Here is an 18,311-nt window from a genome sequence, read left to right as displayed (position 1 = left end):
CCTATCATCTCCCTCCCAGATGCCTTCACCCACGGGAGTTAGCATTAAAGATTTGTGGCTCCATTCCACATTGCACACTTGGGCTGTGAGCTAACAGATGGGTAAAACATGCCAGGTCCTGTCCTAATGATTCTAAGACTGCATGAAACATTTTTCTAATGTGAGAAATATGGTTTAATTAACCACCTGCTGAACTTAAATTTGGGGAAAAGAGGAAAAGTTACTGTGGACAGTTTTCTTTCATAAAAAATAAACATAATTTTAAGCGTCAAAAAAGCCAACAATGAAAACACTTCTTGATGATCACTTTTGCCTAATTATATAATTTAGAGTTATATAACAGATGTTAAAGTTAACCAGTTTATTCCCTCATTCTCCCGAAAAGAAAACTGGCCTAAAAAGATTCAATGAGTTGCTTAAGATTACCAAGTGCATTGCCATACACTTTTCAATGTAATTCATATTATCCAGCATAAGATTAAACTTCTAATATTTAGTGTCTACCTTCATAGTAAAGTTAAGAATGGAGTCAATTAATTAGATAATTCAAGCCAAAAAACTACTGCATCAGTTACGTGAATAAGTGAAGTAGAGTTTGTTTTTGTTTTTTTAAACAATAAGAATCTATCCTTTTCATTGTACAAGTTAAGGAAATTCATTATAGAAAATAATTCAAACTCCAAAAAAAAGTCACCCATCATACATGCCAAAGATAACCATTTACTAATAGGCTGGCGCATTTTTTTTTCCCCATTTGAAAGTGCTTTTACACTGGAGTTATGCAGCTCAATTTCTGTACCTAACTTAGCAGTTAGCATAAACCTGATATAAGCTGATAAAGCCATTACAAAAGTATTTACCTTTAGTAATCACACATATCTAGGCAGAGAATAAGAAAGTAGAGAAGAACACAAAGGTATTCCAATTAGTCACCTCCTTCAATCTTTACAGGTTTACCTTTCACTGTATCCTTTCAGAGTGATACATCAATTTCTGACAGACCAACTAGTTTTCTGTATGCTTTGCTCTTCTCATAACAGTAATGCCGTTTCACTTATTTTTCTGCCAATCTCTGTCCATCAGCACCTTCAGAGAACTGTGCTTCATTACATTCTTATCATCTGGTACACTCCTTCATTCAGTATGTATTTAGTACTCTCCACCCGTGTTTTTGGTAAACTAACTATGTATCACAAAGAGGAGGAACTAAATCACAGACATTTTATACACACATGTTGGATCTACCCACCTTCACAGAAGAGACTATTTTTCTCTAAATATTCTCTTGCTCTTCTGTAGAAATTAGATAGGCCTTTCCTCAGAGTAGATATCATTTATACTGCTGGTATAATGTCAATAATATGTAAGGGGTTCCTATTGTCTTTCTGTCTTAAATTACTGTTTTCCCCCTAACTATTCCTGCTGGTCACTGGATGACACTTGAACAGTTTAATTTATTCTTATAGGCCCTGGGAAGGGTTAAGAAGCTCACAGGAAAGAAAAACATCACAACTAAAAGTGAATACATTTGGGAGCCAAACAGGATAAAATATCATACATATTAGTCTCAGAAAAGTAGTTCTTTAGCAAGCATGCCCTTTTTTTTTCTAGTTTGACAATATCACCACATACTCATGAAGATAATATAGAGATCAAATAATAAATGGTGTTAAAATTTTATTTAAAAAAAGCCTAGCTGGGGTGTAAAGGTAGTTCAGTGGTAGAATTCTCGCCTGCCATGCGGTAGACCTGGGTTTGATTCTAGTCCATGCACCTTCCCTTCACAAAAAAGAAAAAAAAATTCAACAAATGATGCTGCAATAACAGGATAGTCACATGAAATAAAACGTGAGCCCCACCAAACAGCATACAAAAAACAACAAAAACAATTTAGCTAAATGTGATTAAAAAGATGGGCCATATATAATACTTGTTTTAAATAACTAATATGTTATTAACTATATATTGATTCTTGTCACACGTGTCAAAGTATTCTTTTTTAATATGGGCTTTTCTTCACTTAATGAAAGAAGGAAAGGAAACTTCCAGATATGTAAACAGAGGAGAGAGAAAATGTTTTATTCTTATTCAAATCACAAATCTCGCAAAAAATATAATGACCGTAACCAAAAAGATGTGGTTTTAAGAATTAATAATTTAAAAATAAGATGGTCACTTTGATATAACTGCACTAAAGATGGTTGAGTTCAAGTCCATGAAAATTTACAACTGTAAAAGGACTGTAAAACGTTCAGTTTGGACTTCGAGAGCTTATTTTTAGATAGGTGAATGACTTAAATAGTTCAATTATAAGGAATGGAAACCCTGTATTTTTAAATTAATATAAAAAGCTCATGTCTTATTTTTTTTTAAGACTCAAAAAGAAGCAATTTAGGATTTCTGACATATACAGTAGTATATGCCCTGTCATTTTCCCTTTTGTCTTGATCTTTAATAGCTCTTGAAGAACACTTCAACTAATCTCACTCACTGGTCTTTATTGTTAATATAACCTGCTTTTTTATTCGCATTAAAGAACATATTTTTTTTTTACCCAAACACCTTCAAGTGTAATGAAGTCAGTCTGTAAAAGGAAATGTTTTCTTCCAAGGGAAGCTAAGATGATATGGAAGCATTTATCCAGGAAGATTTGAATTATCAATATCTTAAATAGGGAAGAGAAAGTTCTGTTTCTTGGTTCAAATCTAGGTTCTCTATTGTATGCTGCCAATACTTAACTATTCACAGTGGGCTTAGTTTCTATTCTGTTCCTACACTCTTTGATAAGGGTATTTTATTTAAAAGTTCCTTTTCCTCAATTGGTATGCTTTTAAGGAAATGTTAATTATGTCACATGTACATGATTTAGCTAAGAATACATTATATGAAAAGTTTTCTTTTCAGTTGCTGAAGAAAGAAGGTAGGGAAGAAAGGAAAGGAAATGGAAGGAGAAAGGAAAGGAAAGAGAGGGAAGGAGGAAGAGGGAATGCCAGAAAGGGAGAGAGGGAGGAAGGAAAGAGAGAAAGAGAGAGAGGGAAGGAAGAAAAGAGAGAAAGGAGGGTGGGGAAAGAAAGGAAGAAAAAAGAGGGAAGGGTCAAAGATTTTGCCTTAATCACTTTTAAAACTGTATCTACTTTTACCACTACTCAGATGCATGTATTCATTGAATGGTATGTATTTCCTCTAGCTATAAGAATAAATGTCAAGAAATTATGTATTTATAAGAATAAGTACTAGTAGCTATACTGGATGAGGCCTCTGGAAATTGACTTCCTTAGACATAAGAAAAAGCTTTTTGCCTTGTATAAGGTCTACTTCTTATACATAGTTTGTGAGCTTTGTAAATTCTTTAAAACTTAGGTTCACTTGTTCATAGCAGAGCTTTACCCAACTACTGTACACCGTGATGTCAGAGTAACTGTTAAACAGATCATTAAAAATGATAGATCAGGTCCCTGCACCTGACTAAGTAAGTCCTGAGTGTAAATTAGGTGCTTTGGTATATGCATGCTCTCTTTTGGATTACTAGGGTAATATTACTCACTGTAGCACAGTTAATTTACTAACTCTGGTCAAACTATGAGCTGGTGGTTAAAAACCAAAGGAAAGTCTGGCACTATTTATAGTGTTCTTTTTTGGGGGGCGGGGGGGGGGTGGGAGTGCATGGTCTAGGAATCGAACCCAGATCTCCTGCATGAAAGGCCAGCATTCTACCACTGAACCACCCATGTACCCATTGATAGTGTTCTTAATACCTGCTTTCAGAACTTCTTTTTACCAGTTTGGGGCTAACCAGTTTAAATGCATATTTTCTTTATGTTTTATTTTCACTAATATTTCTTAAAGAAAATAGTTCACTTAAAGAAACTGCAAGATAAAATTCATAAAATGTCCTATTTGCCCCTACAAAAACATAAATCACACTTTTTTCAGTCAAGTTTCAAATACCAAAATATCTTTCTAAAACCTTTTTAAAGCACTGTCAGCCTTAATACCCTCAATTTTTAGAAATTAATAAATATTTTTCAGTGTTACTGTGTACAAGGCATTGTGCTGCTGAATTAATCCAAACCCTACACTTCTGATATAATTTCTTAGCTCGTCTTAATAAATTTGACTGCTATAGGTCAAGAAAATATGGGCATGGAAATGCTTTCTTTTGAAATCAGATTTTGGTCTTTCAAGGTCAATACAATGTTATTTCAAATAGTAACTCTGGGTAAACAGTGTTCATAAAATATTGTATATCTTGCAAAAACCAAATAGGACATCCTCAAACAGGTAAAATCTGCTTTCACCTTAACATTGGTTCACTTAAAAAGTACCTCTGGAGTCTACAGTTCAAATATAGAAGCTAGTATCCCTTGTTATTTGCTTATAAACACAATAACTATATTATCAAAGAGTTCAGCTTTTCCAAACGTTTGTCAATTAAAGAGAAGTTGATGTGATAATGAGTTTAGAGTTACATCTCAGACTTAAATAGTTAAAGCTCAAAATATCTCAGAGTTGGAAACTAAGTTCTTATCTGAAAGGGAAAGTCAGGAGAAACTAAACTGACCAGGTTTAAGAGAGAGATAGCTGGTGAGGAATACATTACTATGTGAACTGTTGATTGTATATCATGTATGGAATGTTTGCACGTTAAGAATGTTTGTGTTAAGAATGTTAAGAATGTTTAATTAAAAAAAATTAAAGACCAAAAAAAGAAAAGAGAGAGGTAGCATGGCATCCTCTTTTATTAATATACTACCTGCATAGTACATAAGAACAGAAATCTGTAGCAGATAGGAAGAAAAGAAAGCAAGATTTTAAAACAACTTTTTTTCCAAATTAAAAGTATCTTGGAAATAGCCCCTTGCTTTCTTCACAATAATTAGCAGGAATATTTTATGCTGGGTGAAAAGAGAACACTAACTTCTCTCCTGAAACGTCTAATGTAGAGGGTAAGGTGACTACTAAACTTTCATAATGATAAACATCTTAATCAAGTTCCAGATCTTTTGGAATTGCAGATGAGGCAACAGTACTAACTGAGCAAGATTCCTGAATTCTGTGCTAGACTATACCAACCATGTAGCATAACACCTTGTCTAGAAGATTAATTTACGTTTTTATTGTCTTAAAACTATTTTTTTTTTTACTTTAAATAAGAAGTAAGATAGTGAGTAAAGAACTTTTTATCACATGGAATATCCTTCCATGGGTTTTGTTTTGTTTTGCAGGATTAACTTTTATTTTCCTGCTTTTTATCTCAAATTCAAATATACCCGGATGAAATAAACTCTATTCAAACAATGTAAATGGATCTGTAATAACAGTAAAGTATAGTCCAGGGAAACTGAGTCCTACTTAAAGAAATCTAAACTTGTAAATGGTGTGAAGTAGATCCTGGATTCAGTCACTGAACATTTTCCAATTTATATCCCTTCCTTTTAAAATAGTGGAAGAGATTCCTCTACAAAGAACATCTATTGCAAGCAGACATGCTGCCCGGGGGGTCAAGCTACAAACTTACAGAGTTTTTTTTGGATGATTCTAGACTTTGAATAACTATTTTCCTGAGCTATGTGGCTGTAGGCAATAATAGTTTTTTCTTTGACTAAGAAAAAAGAAATACTATCAGAACCATTTAAAAATTTTTTTAAGGAAATGGAGTTAGGATGCTCATCCCAAGCCCAAATTGCAATGTATTTTGGTATGTGGCACCCAAATTCTCAGCTAATGTCCCAGAAAGCTGCTTATTCCATGCCTATCCATCTATTTCAGGGAATGCTTTCCCCTTTATCTTACAGGTAGGAAATATTAGGGTCTAAGACAAGCAGTATATTTTCTTGTAAACAAAACTGTCCCCCTGTGATTGCTTCTCTGAAAGAGCAATATATGATAATGGAAAAATGTGATTCATTTTACAAAAATGTGTTTACAAGCAACCTTTCAGGAACATAATTTTTTTGCTAAGCCAGGAACATCTGTATTTACAACACAGATCTGACACACCTACATGTTTTTCTGTATAACAGAGCATGTTTCTCTTGGCTGAAACAATGTTTTATCTTCACATTTTAAAAGGAATTTCGAGATAGGTCATTCTTGATATTTTAGCCAGAAGGACATTAAGGTATTAGTTTTGTTTTAGGGAAAACAGTGAGTGTAACAGCATGAAATACCATGTTAGTCTTTCCATATTTGCACATGCACACAAAGTTACCATCTGAAGTCTTCTTTAATTCAGTTTTCAGTTTTTCCTGCTCTTCTATTAGTTTTTTATTTTCTGCTTCCAAAATGTATTCCTCTTTCTTACCATGGCTTTTCAAGATCTATCACAAAAGAAAGTTATTGGAAGAAGTAAGCTTAAGTTGCACTAGCCATTCTTCCAAGAAATAGGTTGAGTGATCTACTTAAAATGGTTGGCCTTTGTTTTATTCATTATCTTTTTCAGTATTTTGTAATTTTCTACAATGTATTTTTGCCATCAGAAACTTGAAATTTGGCACATATACACAATGATTTCTACTTATTGTAGTTGAAATTTCTGCAGTGAAAATAACAAAGATTTCTAGTGGGGCTATGATATTGTCAGGCCTCAGAAAATAAAACTTGACATACAAAACGGATTCTGTGGCATGGGGGCTTAGTTTCTCTCCCTCAGCAGCTCCTCTGACAGGACCTGATGTGCTGGCAAGACAGATCAGTACAAATGTGCCAACACCCCACCTGCCAGAGGCCAGACCTAATAACCTTGAATATGAAGTCATGATCTGCACCAGCCTGATATCTCCAGATGATGCTTGCAGCCATATGTCACCCCTACCCCTCTTGGTGTGTTTTTTCCTTTAAAACCGCAAGTTATCAGAAAGAGAGTTGGAACCATTTTTGCTTTCCTTTTGCTAGTAGGTTTTGCTGGCTCCCACAGGCCTGCTCTTCCTTTGCTGACAATCTGTTTTTCTCTTTCTCAATAAACCTATTAAGCTTTAACTCACTATCTTATATGGAATCCTTAATGAATCTGTGCTTAACAGATATAAGTTAAAATTTTAAAGTATTTAGATAAATAACGAGTGAGCCATTTTTTCCCTAAATTGTGTGACGCAAATTTAAGGAAAAAAAACTGTTCTGAGGGTGTATATTAATTGGAAAACCATTATGTTTCAATTGCACAGCTGCCCATTTAGACTATTTTTATACAGACAAATTTGTAAGACAACATACTTATATGAGGACTGTAAGAGGACATTAAGTAGTAATTGGAAAATAACGGGTAACTCTATGCTTGCTAAATTTCTGTCTAAGTTTTATTGACTAGTCTCCAGATTACTTTTAATTAGTTAATCCTTTACAATGCTCTTTATATTTAAAAATCTATTCTGGCTTTAAAATGCTTATTTTTTGTTTATTGTTTATCTTTTAAAGGCAAGAAAAATTAATATCTTAAGAATAAAACAAAATAAAATCATCACAGAGTAAAAATTTCATATTCTGTATGTTTTGGTAGAAACACTCATTCTTTTTTTAATAGGGTTAATAAACTTGCTGATTATCATTAAAAATTTGGTAAAGGAATTCAAGTTACCAAGAAAGAAAAAAATCAAGGTTTGAAAAATAAAATATATACACATTCTCATGGGTCAATTGACTAAACAAAGCAACAGCAATTTGACACTACAATTTCCATAGTTCAGGAAAAAAAAGCAAATCAGAACAATTTTGAACAGACATAAGACAGTAATTACTACTACCAGGTGATTCCTTTATAATATAAGCTGGTATATTAAAAAAACTGACAAAATTCTACTGAATACTATCTACATGCAAATATTATACTATGCAAGGTGTTATAAAGAATAGAAATGTAACAGATTGTTCTTGGGCTCTGCTCTCAAGTAACATCAATCTGATGCAAAGGATGAAAGAAGAGAATAAAAACTATAGCATAAGAATGAATACACTACTATCATACTATATATAACAGAGGTTAGGTGTCTCAGAATGAAGAGCTCTAATGACTATATTATATAATCCTAGAGCATATTTTTGGGAGCTAGGAGGAATGACATACATATTGAAACTGAAGGAGTCTCATATCTTCCCCCAATTTTTTAAAAAGCATTTTTTTAAAAGCAGGAACAAGAAAAAAAAAATCCCAAATCTCTTTTTAATTTATTGCCCACTTCAAGTTCAAAACAACCTAGGTGCGACTTCATTGAATTCAGCTCCAACAATCTCCAATGATTACCCAAATTGGAATAGAACCACTGAGCTGCAGGAATGTTTACACTGGTTGCTTGAATTATTATGCCACTGACTTGGAAAAGTTGCATTTGTGTTGGTGTTATAAATAGATTTTCATTACTGCACCTGTAAACTTGTCCAAATTTATTATGTGTAACTTGAACCTGGAGAAAGATCAAGAGTCCTGGAATCTGAAATTCAACAGAACCAGTGCAATAATACAAGTATTCACTGTCCCACACAACTTATCCTATCTTGACAAATAACTGGAAAAAAAATCAGTGAGAGGTGAAGTTCCATATAATTAAAAAATAGTAAATATATCCAAATATGCACAAAAAAACACAGCCCCCAAATATATGAAGCAAACATGGACGGAATTGAAGGGAGAAAGACAGTTCTATAATATTAGTTGGAGACTTCAATATACCACTTTTTACATTTTTATTTTTAATTGTGAAAAATAATATACACAAGAAAGCAATAAATTTCAAAGCACACAGAAACAATTAGCTGTGGAACAGATTTCAGAGTTTGGTATGGGTTACAGTTTCACAATTTTAGATTTTTCCTTCTAGCTGCTCCAAGACACTGGAAACTAAATAATGAATCAGCAGTTATACTCATTTGTGAAATCCTATCTTCTCTGTTATAACTCCACCTTCTCCTCCAATCTTTCTCCCAATCTTAAGGGATATTTGGGATATGCCCATTCTAACTTTTTAATGTTAGAAAGGTATGTCAACAATATGGGATAGGGAGATGGAACTAGTTGATGCTTTTAGAGAGGCTGGCCTCTCTGGATTTCAGGACTTATCTGGCCTAAGAACCCATCTGGAGGTTGTAGGTTTCTGGAAAGTAACCATAGTATCTGGAACTTTTGTAGAATCTCAAATAGAATACCCCACTTTTAATAATGGATAGAACATCTATGCAGAAGATTAGTAAGATAATAGAAAACTTAATACTATAAACCTACTAGACCCCACAGAGACTAATAAAACACTATACCCCAGAATAATAGCATGCACATTCTTCTTGAGTGTGCATGAAGTATTTTCTAGGACAGACCATGTTAGTCCACAAAAGAGTCTCAAATAAAATTAAAAGAGAGAAATCATACAAAGTAACTTTTTCAACACAATGGAATGAAATTAGAAATCTAAGAGAAGGAAAACTGGAAAATTCAAATTTTTGTGAAAATTAAACAACATACTCATTAAACAATCTGTTAAAGAAGAAATCACAGGAGAAATTAGGAAATTTTTTAGATAAACAAAAGTTGAAAGCACAGCATACCAAAATGTATGGGATGCACAGACAGTCCTTAAAGGAAAATTTATAGCTCTAAATGTCTACATTAAAAAAGAAAGATATAAAATCAATACTCTTATTTTTTCAAGATTCATAAATATTTTAATAACATCTTTACATTTTTATTTTAAAATATAACATATATACAAGGCAAAGAAATAAAAAAGCAAGAATTTTCAAAGCACACTTCAGCAAATAGGTACAGAACAGATCCCAGGTTTGTCATGGGCTACTATTTCACCAGCTCAGGTTTTTCCTTCTAGCTGATCCTAAACACTAGACGCTAGATGGAATATTAATAGAGTGATTCAACAGTCATACTTGTTTGCTAAATCCTAGTCTCTCTGTTATACCTCCTCCTTCTACCCTTATCACTCTCCCAATCTATAGGCATCCCTGGGCAACGCCTGTTCTGACTTTTTCATGGTGAGAAGGGATGTCAACATTAAAGGAAAGTGGGATGAAATCAATCGAAAATCTTGAAGAGGCTGGTCCCTTTGGGTTTCAGGATTTATCTGACCAAAGGAACCCTCTGGGGATTGTAGGTTCAAGGAAAGCAAACTTAGTGCACACAGTCTATATAGAGTCTCAGTTCCATCTCAGGTGTTCTCAAGAGTAAACACGTGTGATGCTGGTTGGGATTTAGCAAACCATGGTAATCAGCACTATCGAACTGAAGCTTGCATAGGAGTTGCCTTCAGAGTAGTCTCTTGACTCCACTTGATCTCTCTTGGCCACTCTTTTATTAGGGATCTTTATTTTTTTTTGCGTGGATAACTTTCCCATACCTTTTTAAAAAAATATTTAACAAACGAACTAAAACATTAACATATATAATCAGTAATTCACAATGTCATCACTTAGTTGCATATTCATCATTTCTTAGAACATTTGCATCAATTCAGAAAAAGAAATAAAATGATAACAGAAAAAAAAGATTATACATACCATACCTCTTACCCCTCGCTCTCACTGATCACTAGCATTTCAAACTAAATTTATTTTAACATTTATTCCCCCATTATTTATTTTTATTCCATATGTTCTACTTGTCTGTTGACAAGGTAGATAAAAGGAGCATCAGACACAAGGTTTTCACAATCACACAGTCACATTGTGAAAGCTATGTCATTATTTAATCATCATCAAGAAACATGGCTACTGGAACAGAGCTCTACATTTTCAGGCAGTTCCCTCCAGCCTCTCCATTACATCTTGAATAACAAGGTGATATCTACTTAATGCGTAAGAATAACCTCCAGGATAAGCCATTGACACTTTGTCTCATTTCACTCTTCCCCCTTTTGGTAGAGAAGGCTTTCTCAATCCCTTGATGCTGGGTCTTAGCTCATTCTAGGGCTTTTCTCAATCCCTTGATGCTGTGTCTCAGCTCATTCTAGGATTTCTGTCCCACATTGCCAGGAAGGTCCACACCCCTGGGAGTCATGTCCCGTGTAGACAGGGGAAGGGCGGTGAGTATACTTGTTGTGTTGGCTGGAGAGAAAGGCTACATCTGAGCAACAAAAGAGGCTCTCTTGGGATGACTCTTAGGCCTAAATTTTAAGTAGGCTTGACCTATCCTTTGTGGGGTTAAGTTTCATATGAACAAACCCCAAGACTGGGGGCTCAGCTTATAGCTTTGGTTATCCACACTGCTTGTGAGAATATCAAGAATTCAACTTGGGGAAGTTGAATTTCTCCCCATTCTCACCATTCTCTGATGGGGACTTTGCAAATACTTTTCCACTCACTGATTGAATCATTCTGGGATTCATCGGGGCATCACTCTGGACAAACCAACAAAATCTCATGTCCTACCCAAGGTTCCAAGTACTTATGGTGTTCAGTCAAGCTGTCTACATAAGTTATATTAGGAAATGCACTAGTCAAAATATAAATTTTGTACAAATAAACATTTTTTGCTTTAGTCTCACACATAAGGTGAATTTTTTAAATATTAATTACCATCTATTTTCAGCACCCTGCAATAATGACATTCCTTTGTTTGTCCTCATGCAAAAACATTTTTTAAATTTGTACATTTAGTCACTATTATTATACACTCTAGGCATTCCTAGATTATACCATCTCAATCTTTGTCATCTATCTTTCTTTCTGATTTCATTTATGCCCCCAGCCCTCCTCCCTCTATCATTCTCACATGCAGCTTCATTCAGTGTTTTAACATAATTGTATTACAGTTAGGTAGTGTTGTGCTGTCCATTTCTGAGTTTTTATATTCAGTCCTGTTGCACAATCTGCATCCCTTCAGCTCCAATTACCCAATATCTTACCCTATTTCTATCTGCTGATGGTCTCTGTTACCAATGAAATATTCCAAGTATATTCACTAATGTCAGTTCATATCAGTGAAACCATACAGTATTTGTCCTTTTGTTTCTGGCTAATCTCACTCAGCATAATGTCCTTAAGGTCCAACCATGTTGTTACATACTTTATAACTTTATTCTGTCTTACAGCTGCATAATATTCCTATGCCTGGGGCAGTTGCAGCCTGAGAAGCCCTGCCACTGTATCCAAAGGCAGTCAAGCCTTCATAGAAAAAATAGCCACAAAAACCTCTGTTTCCTTTTTTTTTTTGTCAGCCCTGCCCCTGCAGCGCGAGGCAAAAATGAGCGACCTCCACTTTGACCAGGTTCACCTGAGCTGGGGGCCTACTTTTAGTAGTCAGAATTTGTTAGTTAATTCCACAATTTGCATTTGGTTGGGCTCAGCCCCTGCTGCTGCTCAAGTCTCTTTTCTTTCCCCTCTTGGAAACAGCCTGTGGGGGAGGGGCACTGGCCACCGCTGGCTTGGGGAACTCACAGTTCTGGGGGAGCTCACAGCCGGTCCAGCTGGTCCAGACTGGGGTATGCTGTGTGTCCAGTCACTGACGTGGCCCCAGGAGCTGTTATGTACTGTTTCTGGTTATTTAATAGTTGTTCTGGAGGATGAACTAAAATGCACACATTGCTAAGCCATAATCTTGGCTGGAAGTCCCAAGAGGACAATTAGCTTGGTTTTTAATACTAATTGAGGCTGATTTCCCCTTTGATTGCTTTAACTGTTATTACACATCGCTATGTCCCTTCAGGGCTGCAGCATTCCATCTCTGGGTTCCAGGTGTCACAGAGTTACTCAAAGTCTTAGGGAAATATCAGCTGATACACATATAGATCAGCAACTCAGAATCGAGAAATACATTTACAACTTCAGGCTAAGTGTGGCTGCTATAAGGACTAGGCTCCAGTTTTTTTATAAGTATTTTCTGAAAGAGATTTTAGCATATTTGTTCTTTTCTTTCTGGGTTATTTTGCACAACATATTGCCCCAGGGTTTATTCAGTTTATTGCATGCCTCTTGATAACTTTGCTTTTTGTAACCACACCATATTACATCATATAAATGTATCACAGTTAGCCATTCTGCTTCTCAGTCATTGTAACCTCTGGCTCCTTCCATCTATTGGGCATCATGGAGAATGTCCAAAACAAACAAACCGTATCTTATACCTGGTTGTAAAATCAGCAGTACTTTGATTTTTAGATGATTTTCATTGGTCTTAACCAATGCCATAATAGCAGAGTCATGTGGTATCTATCCTTTTTGTCTGACTTATTTCACTCAGCATTATGTCCTCAAGATCATCTATGTTCTCAAGATCATCTATGTTGTCATATGCTTTGGGACCTCATTTCATCATACTGCTGCATAATATTCTATATGTATATACCACATTTTGTTTATCCACTCGTCTGTAGGTGGGTATTTGGATTGTTGACATCTTTTTGGCAATTGTGAATAGTGCCACTATGAACACTGGTGTGCAAACATCTGTTCGTGTCACTGCATTCAGCTCTTCTGGGTATATTTTGAGTTATTGGTATTGCTGGGTCATAGGGCAACTCAACACTTGGTTTTCTGAGGAACTGCCAAACTGTCTTTCACAGTGGCTGCACCATTTTAAACTCCCACCAAGAACAAATAAATGTTCCAATTTTTCCACATTCCCTCCAACATTTGTAGTTTTACATTTTTAATAGCAGCTATTCTTAGGTATCATGAAGTGATATCCCATTGTTGTCTTGATTTGCATTTCCCTTATGGCTAATGAAAATGAGCATGCCTTCATGTGTTGTTTAGCCACTTGTATTTGTTTTCTCAGAAAAGTGTATATTTATATCCTCTGCCCATTTTACAATTGAGTGGTTTGTTATTTTGTTGTTGAGCTGTATAATTTCTTTATGTACACAGGATATTAAGCCTTTGATACGTGGTTTCCAAATATTTCCTCCCATTGAGTTGGCTGCCTCTTTACCTTTCTGACAAAGTCCTTTGAGACACAGAAGCTCTTGATCTTAAGGAGTTTCCATTTTTCTATTTTTTCTTTCACTTCTTATGCTTTAGGTATAAAGTTTAAGAAGCTACCTCCTATTACTAGATCTTGACGATGTTTCCCTGAATTTTATTCTAGAAGCTTTAACGTACTGGTTCTTACACTCGAATCTTTAATCCATTTTGAATTAATTTTTGTTTAGGGTATAAGATAGAGATCCTCTTTCATTCTTTTGGCTACTGATATCCAATTGTCCCATGCCCATTTACTGAAAAGACTATTCTGCCTCATTTCAGTGGATTTAGGGGCCTTATCGAAGATTAAATGTCCACAGATTTGGTGGTCCATCTCTGCACTCTTTATTCTACACATTGACCAATACTTCTATCTTTGTTCAACAACAAAATAACAAACCACTCAATTATAAAATGGGCAGAGGATATAAATAGACACTTTTCTGAAAAAACAAATGCAAGTGGCTAAACAACACATGAAGGCATGCTCATTTTCATTGGCCATAAGGGAAATGAAAATCAAGATGACAATGAGATATCACTTCATACCTTTAAGAATAGCTGCTATTAAAAACATAAAACTACAAATGTTGGAGGGGATGTGGAAAACCTGCTGGGCAAACTCCATTAGCTTTCAAAGTCTGAGAGTCATTTATCCTCAGGGTTTTAAAATGTGGCAGTCCCATTATTTCCAAGGGCCTATGCAGCAGCCCTGCTCTCTCCAAATGCCCACATGAAGTTTGAAACCTTGGAGGACATTGGGGAGACTACTTTTATCTTGGCTCCATCCTCTCCAAGCACTGGGGAAATACCCTGGTTCTCTGCCATCTCTGGGGCACACACTCAACACCCTCAGAGCAACGTGGTGGCAGCACGGCTCACCCCAAGACCCAAGGAATATGATCCATCCTCTCTGAGGGCTGGGACCTTGAAACTCCTGCCCTCTGTCTTTGGGACAAACTCACCCTCTCCAAGTACTTGGGTGGGTACACTCTTCTGGCCCCAGGTTTCTTGGCTTCAAACCTTAGCTTCCATGGTTCTGCCCTTGAAGTTATTAGTCCTTCAATTTGTCCCTTTTCTGTCCTTTTTAGTCCAGATTGACAGCGATTCCATTTAAACAGATTCCACAACACTCTTGTTGGTTTTTTATGTAATATGCAGAGAGCATAACCATCAGACAATAGGACTTTCTATAAATCCTTCCTGGATAACTCCATCTCCAATCCTGGTTTGTCCTGTAATGGCTGATGCTTAGTTAAATCCTCATGTGGGGTGTCTGCTGGGGTCTTTGGCTTCTGGACACCTCTGTCAGTTGGGAAAGCACAGGGTGATGTCTGCTAGCTTTCTCTCCTGGCTTCTCCTTTCATAAGGATTTCCTGGTGGTGTTTTCTTTCTCTGCATCTCCAAAGGTCTCTGGCTATGTTTGTCTGTCTTTTTCCAAAATGGTTCTGTCTTAAAGGGCTCCAGTAAGCAACCACATGTTGAATAAGTAGAAATACATTGCCATGGAAACTGCCTAATCAAAAGGTACCCACCCACAACTGGGTAGTCACATCTCCATGGAAATAATAAAAAAGATCCCACCCAGCAATACTGAATTAGGATGAAAGAAAGTGGCTTTTCTGGAGTATACAACAGTTTCAAGCCAGCACAGGTGTCAAGACCACCTGTAGAAAGAACAGTCTCTTCACAAATGGTGCTGGGACAAATGGATGTCTACATGCAAAAGAATGAAGCTGAACTCCAACCTCAAACCATATACAAAAACTAACTTTAAATGGACCAAGGACCATGTAGGTGCTAAAACCATAGAAATTTTACAAGAAACCAAAAAGGTAAATCCTCACTACCTTGGATTTGGGAATAGATTCTTATGAAACTGAAAGATGAGGAAAAAAAAGAAAAAGATAAGTTGAACTTCATAAAAATAAAAAACTTTTGTGCATCAACATGGAGAAAATGAAAAGATCACCTACAGAACTGGGGAGAACATTTGCAAATCATATATTTGATAAGAGTCAATTCAACAACAAAAACAAACAATCCAATTTAAAAATGGGCAAAGGACTTGAATAGACATTTCTTCAAAGAATATATACACAAATGGCCTATAAAACACATGAATAGATGCCTCAATATCATTACCCATGAGGGAAATGCAATTGAAGCTATAATGAGATACCATTTTATACATACTAGAATAGCTATTATAAAAAAGGGGAAATAAGTGTTGGCAAGGATGCAGATAAACTAGAACTCTCATACACTGCTGGTGGGAATGCACAATGTCTCAACCGTAGTGGAAAACAGTGTGGCGGTCTCTCAGAAAGTTAAGCATAAAATTATCATATGATTTAGCAACCACACTGCTAAATATATAATATAATCATAAGAAATGAAAACAAGTATCCAAACAAATAGTAGCACTATTCACAATAACAACAGCTAGGAACAACCCAAATGCCCATCAATTGATCAATGGATAAACAAAATGTAGTATATATCTACATGGAATCATAGTCAAAAAAAGGAATATAATACTAAAATGTGTTATAAGAGTATAAACTTTGAGAACATTATTCTAAGTAGAAGAAGCAGAACACCAAGGTTACATATTGTATGATTCCATTTATATGGAAATGAAATATAATATAGGTAAATCCACAGAGACAGAGAGCAGATTGTAGTGGCCTGGGACTGGGTGAAGGGATAATTGGGAGTAACTGCTTAATGGATATGGGATTTCCACGACAATTAAATGCCTTAGAACTAGGCAGGTGATAGGTACACAAATCATGAATGTAACTGCCCATGAATTATACAGTTCGAAATGGTTAATTTTATGTTATGCAAGTTTTATCTAAATTTAAAAAGTTAATTGGTCTTTTATAATTATTTCATTTCATTAATTGAACATCAGAGTAGAAAAGGGCCTTTCTAGTATTTCATAGGAGTGAAGGGAAAAGAGCAACATTGTAAAAATGTGGATATGAGAGTCATGCTACTTGGTTCAAATCTTAGCTCTGTCACTTATTAGCTGAATGATTTTTTGCAAGTCACTTCTATTTTTCTGTTTGTTTCCTCTCATATGAAATGCAAATAGAATTGGTATGCACCTCACAGAGTTGTTGTGAGAATTAAATGAGTTAATAACTTACTGCAAAATATTTGGAGCAATACTTAGCACAGAGTGTTAGCTATTAGTTATAGCTCAGGAACTCTGAGGCTCTGAGTATATGAGGTGATGTGATCCAGGTTACAGTGCTAATTATTGGTAGAGGTGGGACTAGAAAATTAGAAACCAGGTCTCTTGGATCTCAGAGTAATAATGCTCTTTCCTCTAGATAATGTGCTTCTGATAGTAAATGAACATATATTTTAGTAATTTTATCCTTGCTTGGCCAATATTTCAAATTCTAAACTGAAGTACCCTTAAACAAATATTCTCACATATGGCCCTGAGATAGAAGTAAAAAGTAAATTTATTGAGACTTGCTTTGTGACCCAGCATATGGTCTATCCTTGAGAATGATCCATGAGCACTTGAGAAAAATTTCTATCCTGCTGTTGTGGAGTGTAATGTTCTGCAGATGTCTGTTAAGTCTAGTTCACTTATTGTATTATTAAAAATCTCTCTTTCCCTATTAATCCTCTGTCAAGATGTTCTATCCATTGATGAAAGCAGGGACTTGGAGTCTCCACTATTATGGTACAGGTGTCTACTTCCCCCTTCAGTGCTGTCAGTGTTTGCCTCATGTACTTCGGAGCACTCTGGCTCAGTGCATAAATATTTATGATTGCTATGTCTTCTTGTTGAATCATTCCTTTTATTAATAATTAATAATATACTATGTATTATTATATGTATTATTAATACATAGTGTCCTTCTTCATCTCTTTTGTTGTACATTTGCAGTCTAATTTGTTGGATATTGGTACAACTACTCCTGCTCTTTTCTGATTGTTTTTTGCATGAAATATCTTTTTCCAACATTTCACTGTTAACCTATTTTTGACCTTGCATCTAAAGTGAGTCTCCTGTAGACAGCCTATGAATGGATCCTGTTTTTAAAACCATTCTGCCAGTCTATGTCTTTATTGGGAAGTTTAATTGATTCACATTTAATGTTATTACTATAAATGCTGTACTTTCTTATACCATTTTGGATTTTATATGCCATATCTAATTTTTTTATTCTTTTTTCCTTTACTGATAGTCTTCATTTCTATACTCTTCTCCAGACCTCTCTCTCCTAACTTTTCTTATCTGCCTGTAGTGCTCCCTTTAGCATTTCTTACAGAGCTGGTCTCTTAGGCACAAATTCTCTCAGTGATTTTTTTGTCTGAAAATATTTTAGTCCCCCCCCTCACTTCTGAAGGACAAATTTTCTGGGTATAGAATTCTTGGTTGGCAG

General features: G+C 35.4%; 1 protein-coding gene across 3 annotated transcripts in view; it reads right to left on the bottom strand.

Moving 5' to 3' along the window:
* Positions 1 to 18,311, bottom strand: part of BCAP29 (B cell receptor associated protein 29) — a 120,539-nt gene that overhangs the window by 38,250 nt on the left and 63,978 nt on the right. For all 3 annotated transcript variants that reach the window (XM_077165150.1, XM_077165232.1, XM_077165069.1), the window contains exon 6: positions 6,212 to 6,320. In XM_077165150.1, coding sequence (XP_077021265.1) covers positions 6,212 to 6,320 — 109 coding nt within the window. The remainder of the gene's footprint in view (positions 1 to 6,211; positions 6,321 to 18,311) is intronic.

The sequence above is a fragment of the Tamandua tetradactyla genome, chromosome 1 (assembly GCF_023851605.1).
Source record: "Tamandua tetradactyla isolate mTamTet1 chromosome 1, mTamTet1.pri, whole genome shotgun sequence".
Taxonomy (NCBI): Eukaryota; Metazoa; Chordata; class Mammalia; order Pilosa; family Myrmecophagidae; genus Tamandua; species Tamandua tetradactyla.
The sequence above is the reverse complement of the archived record's forward strand: the minus strand, read 5'-3'. Positions and strand labels throughout refer to the sequence as shown.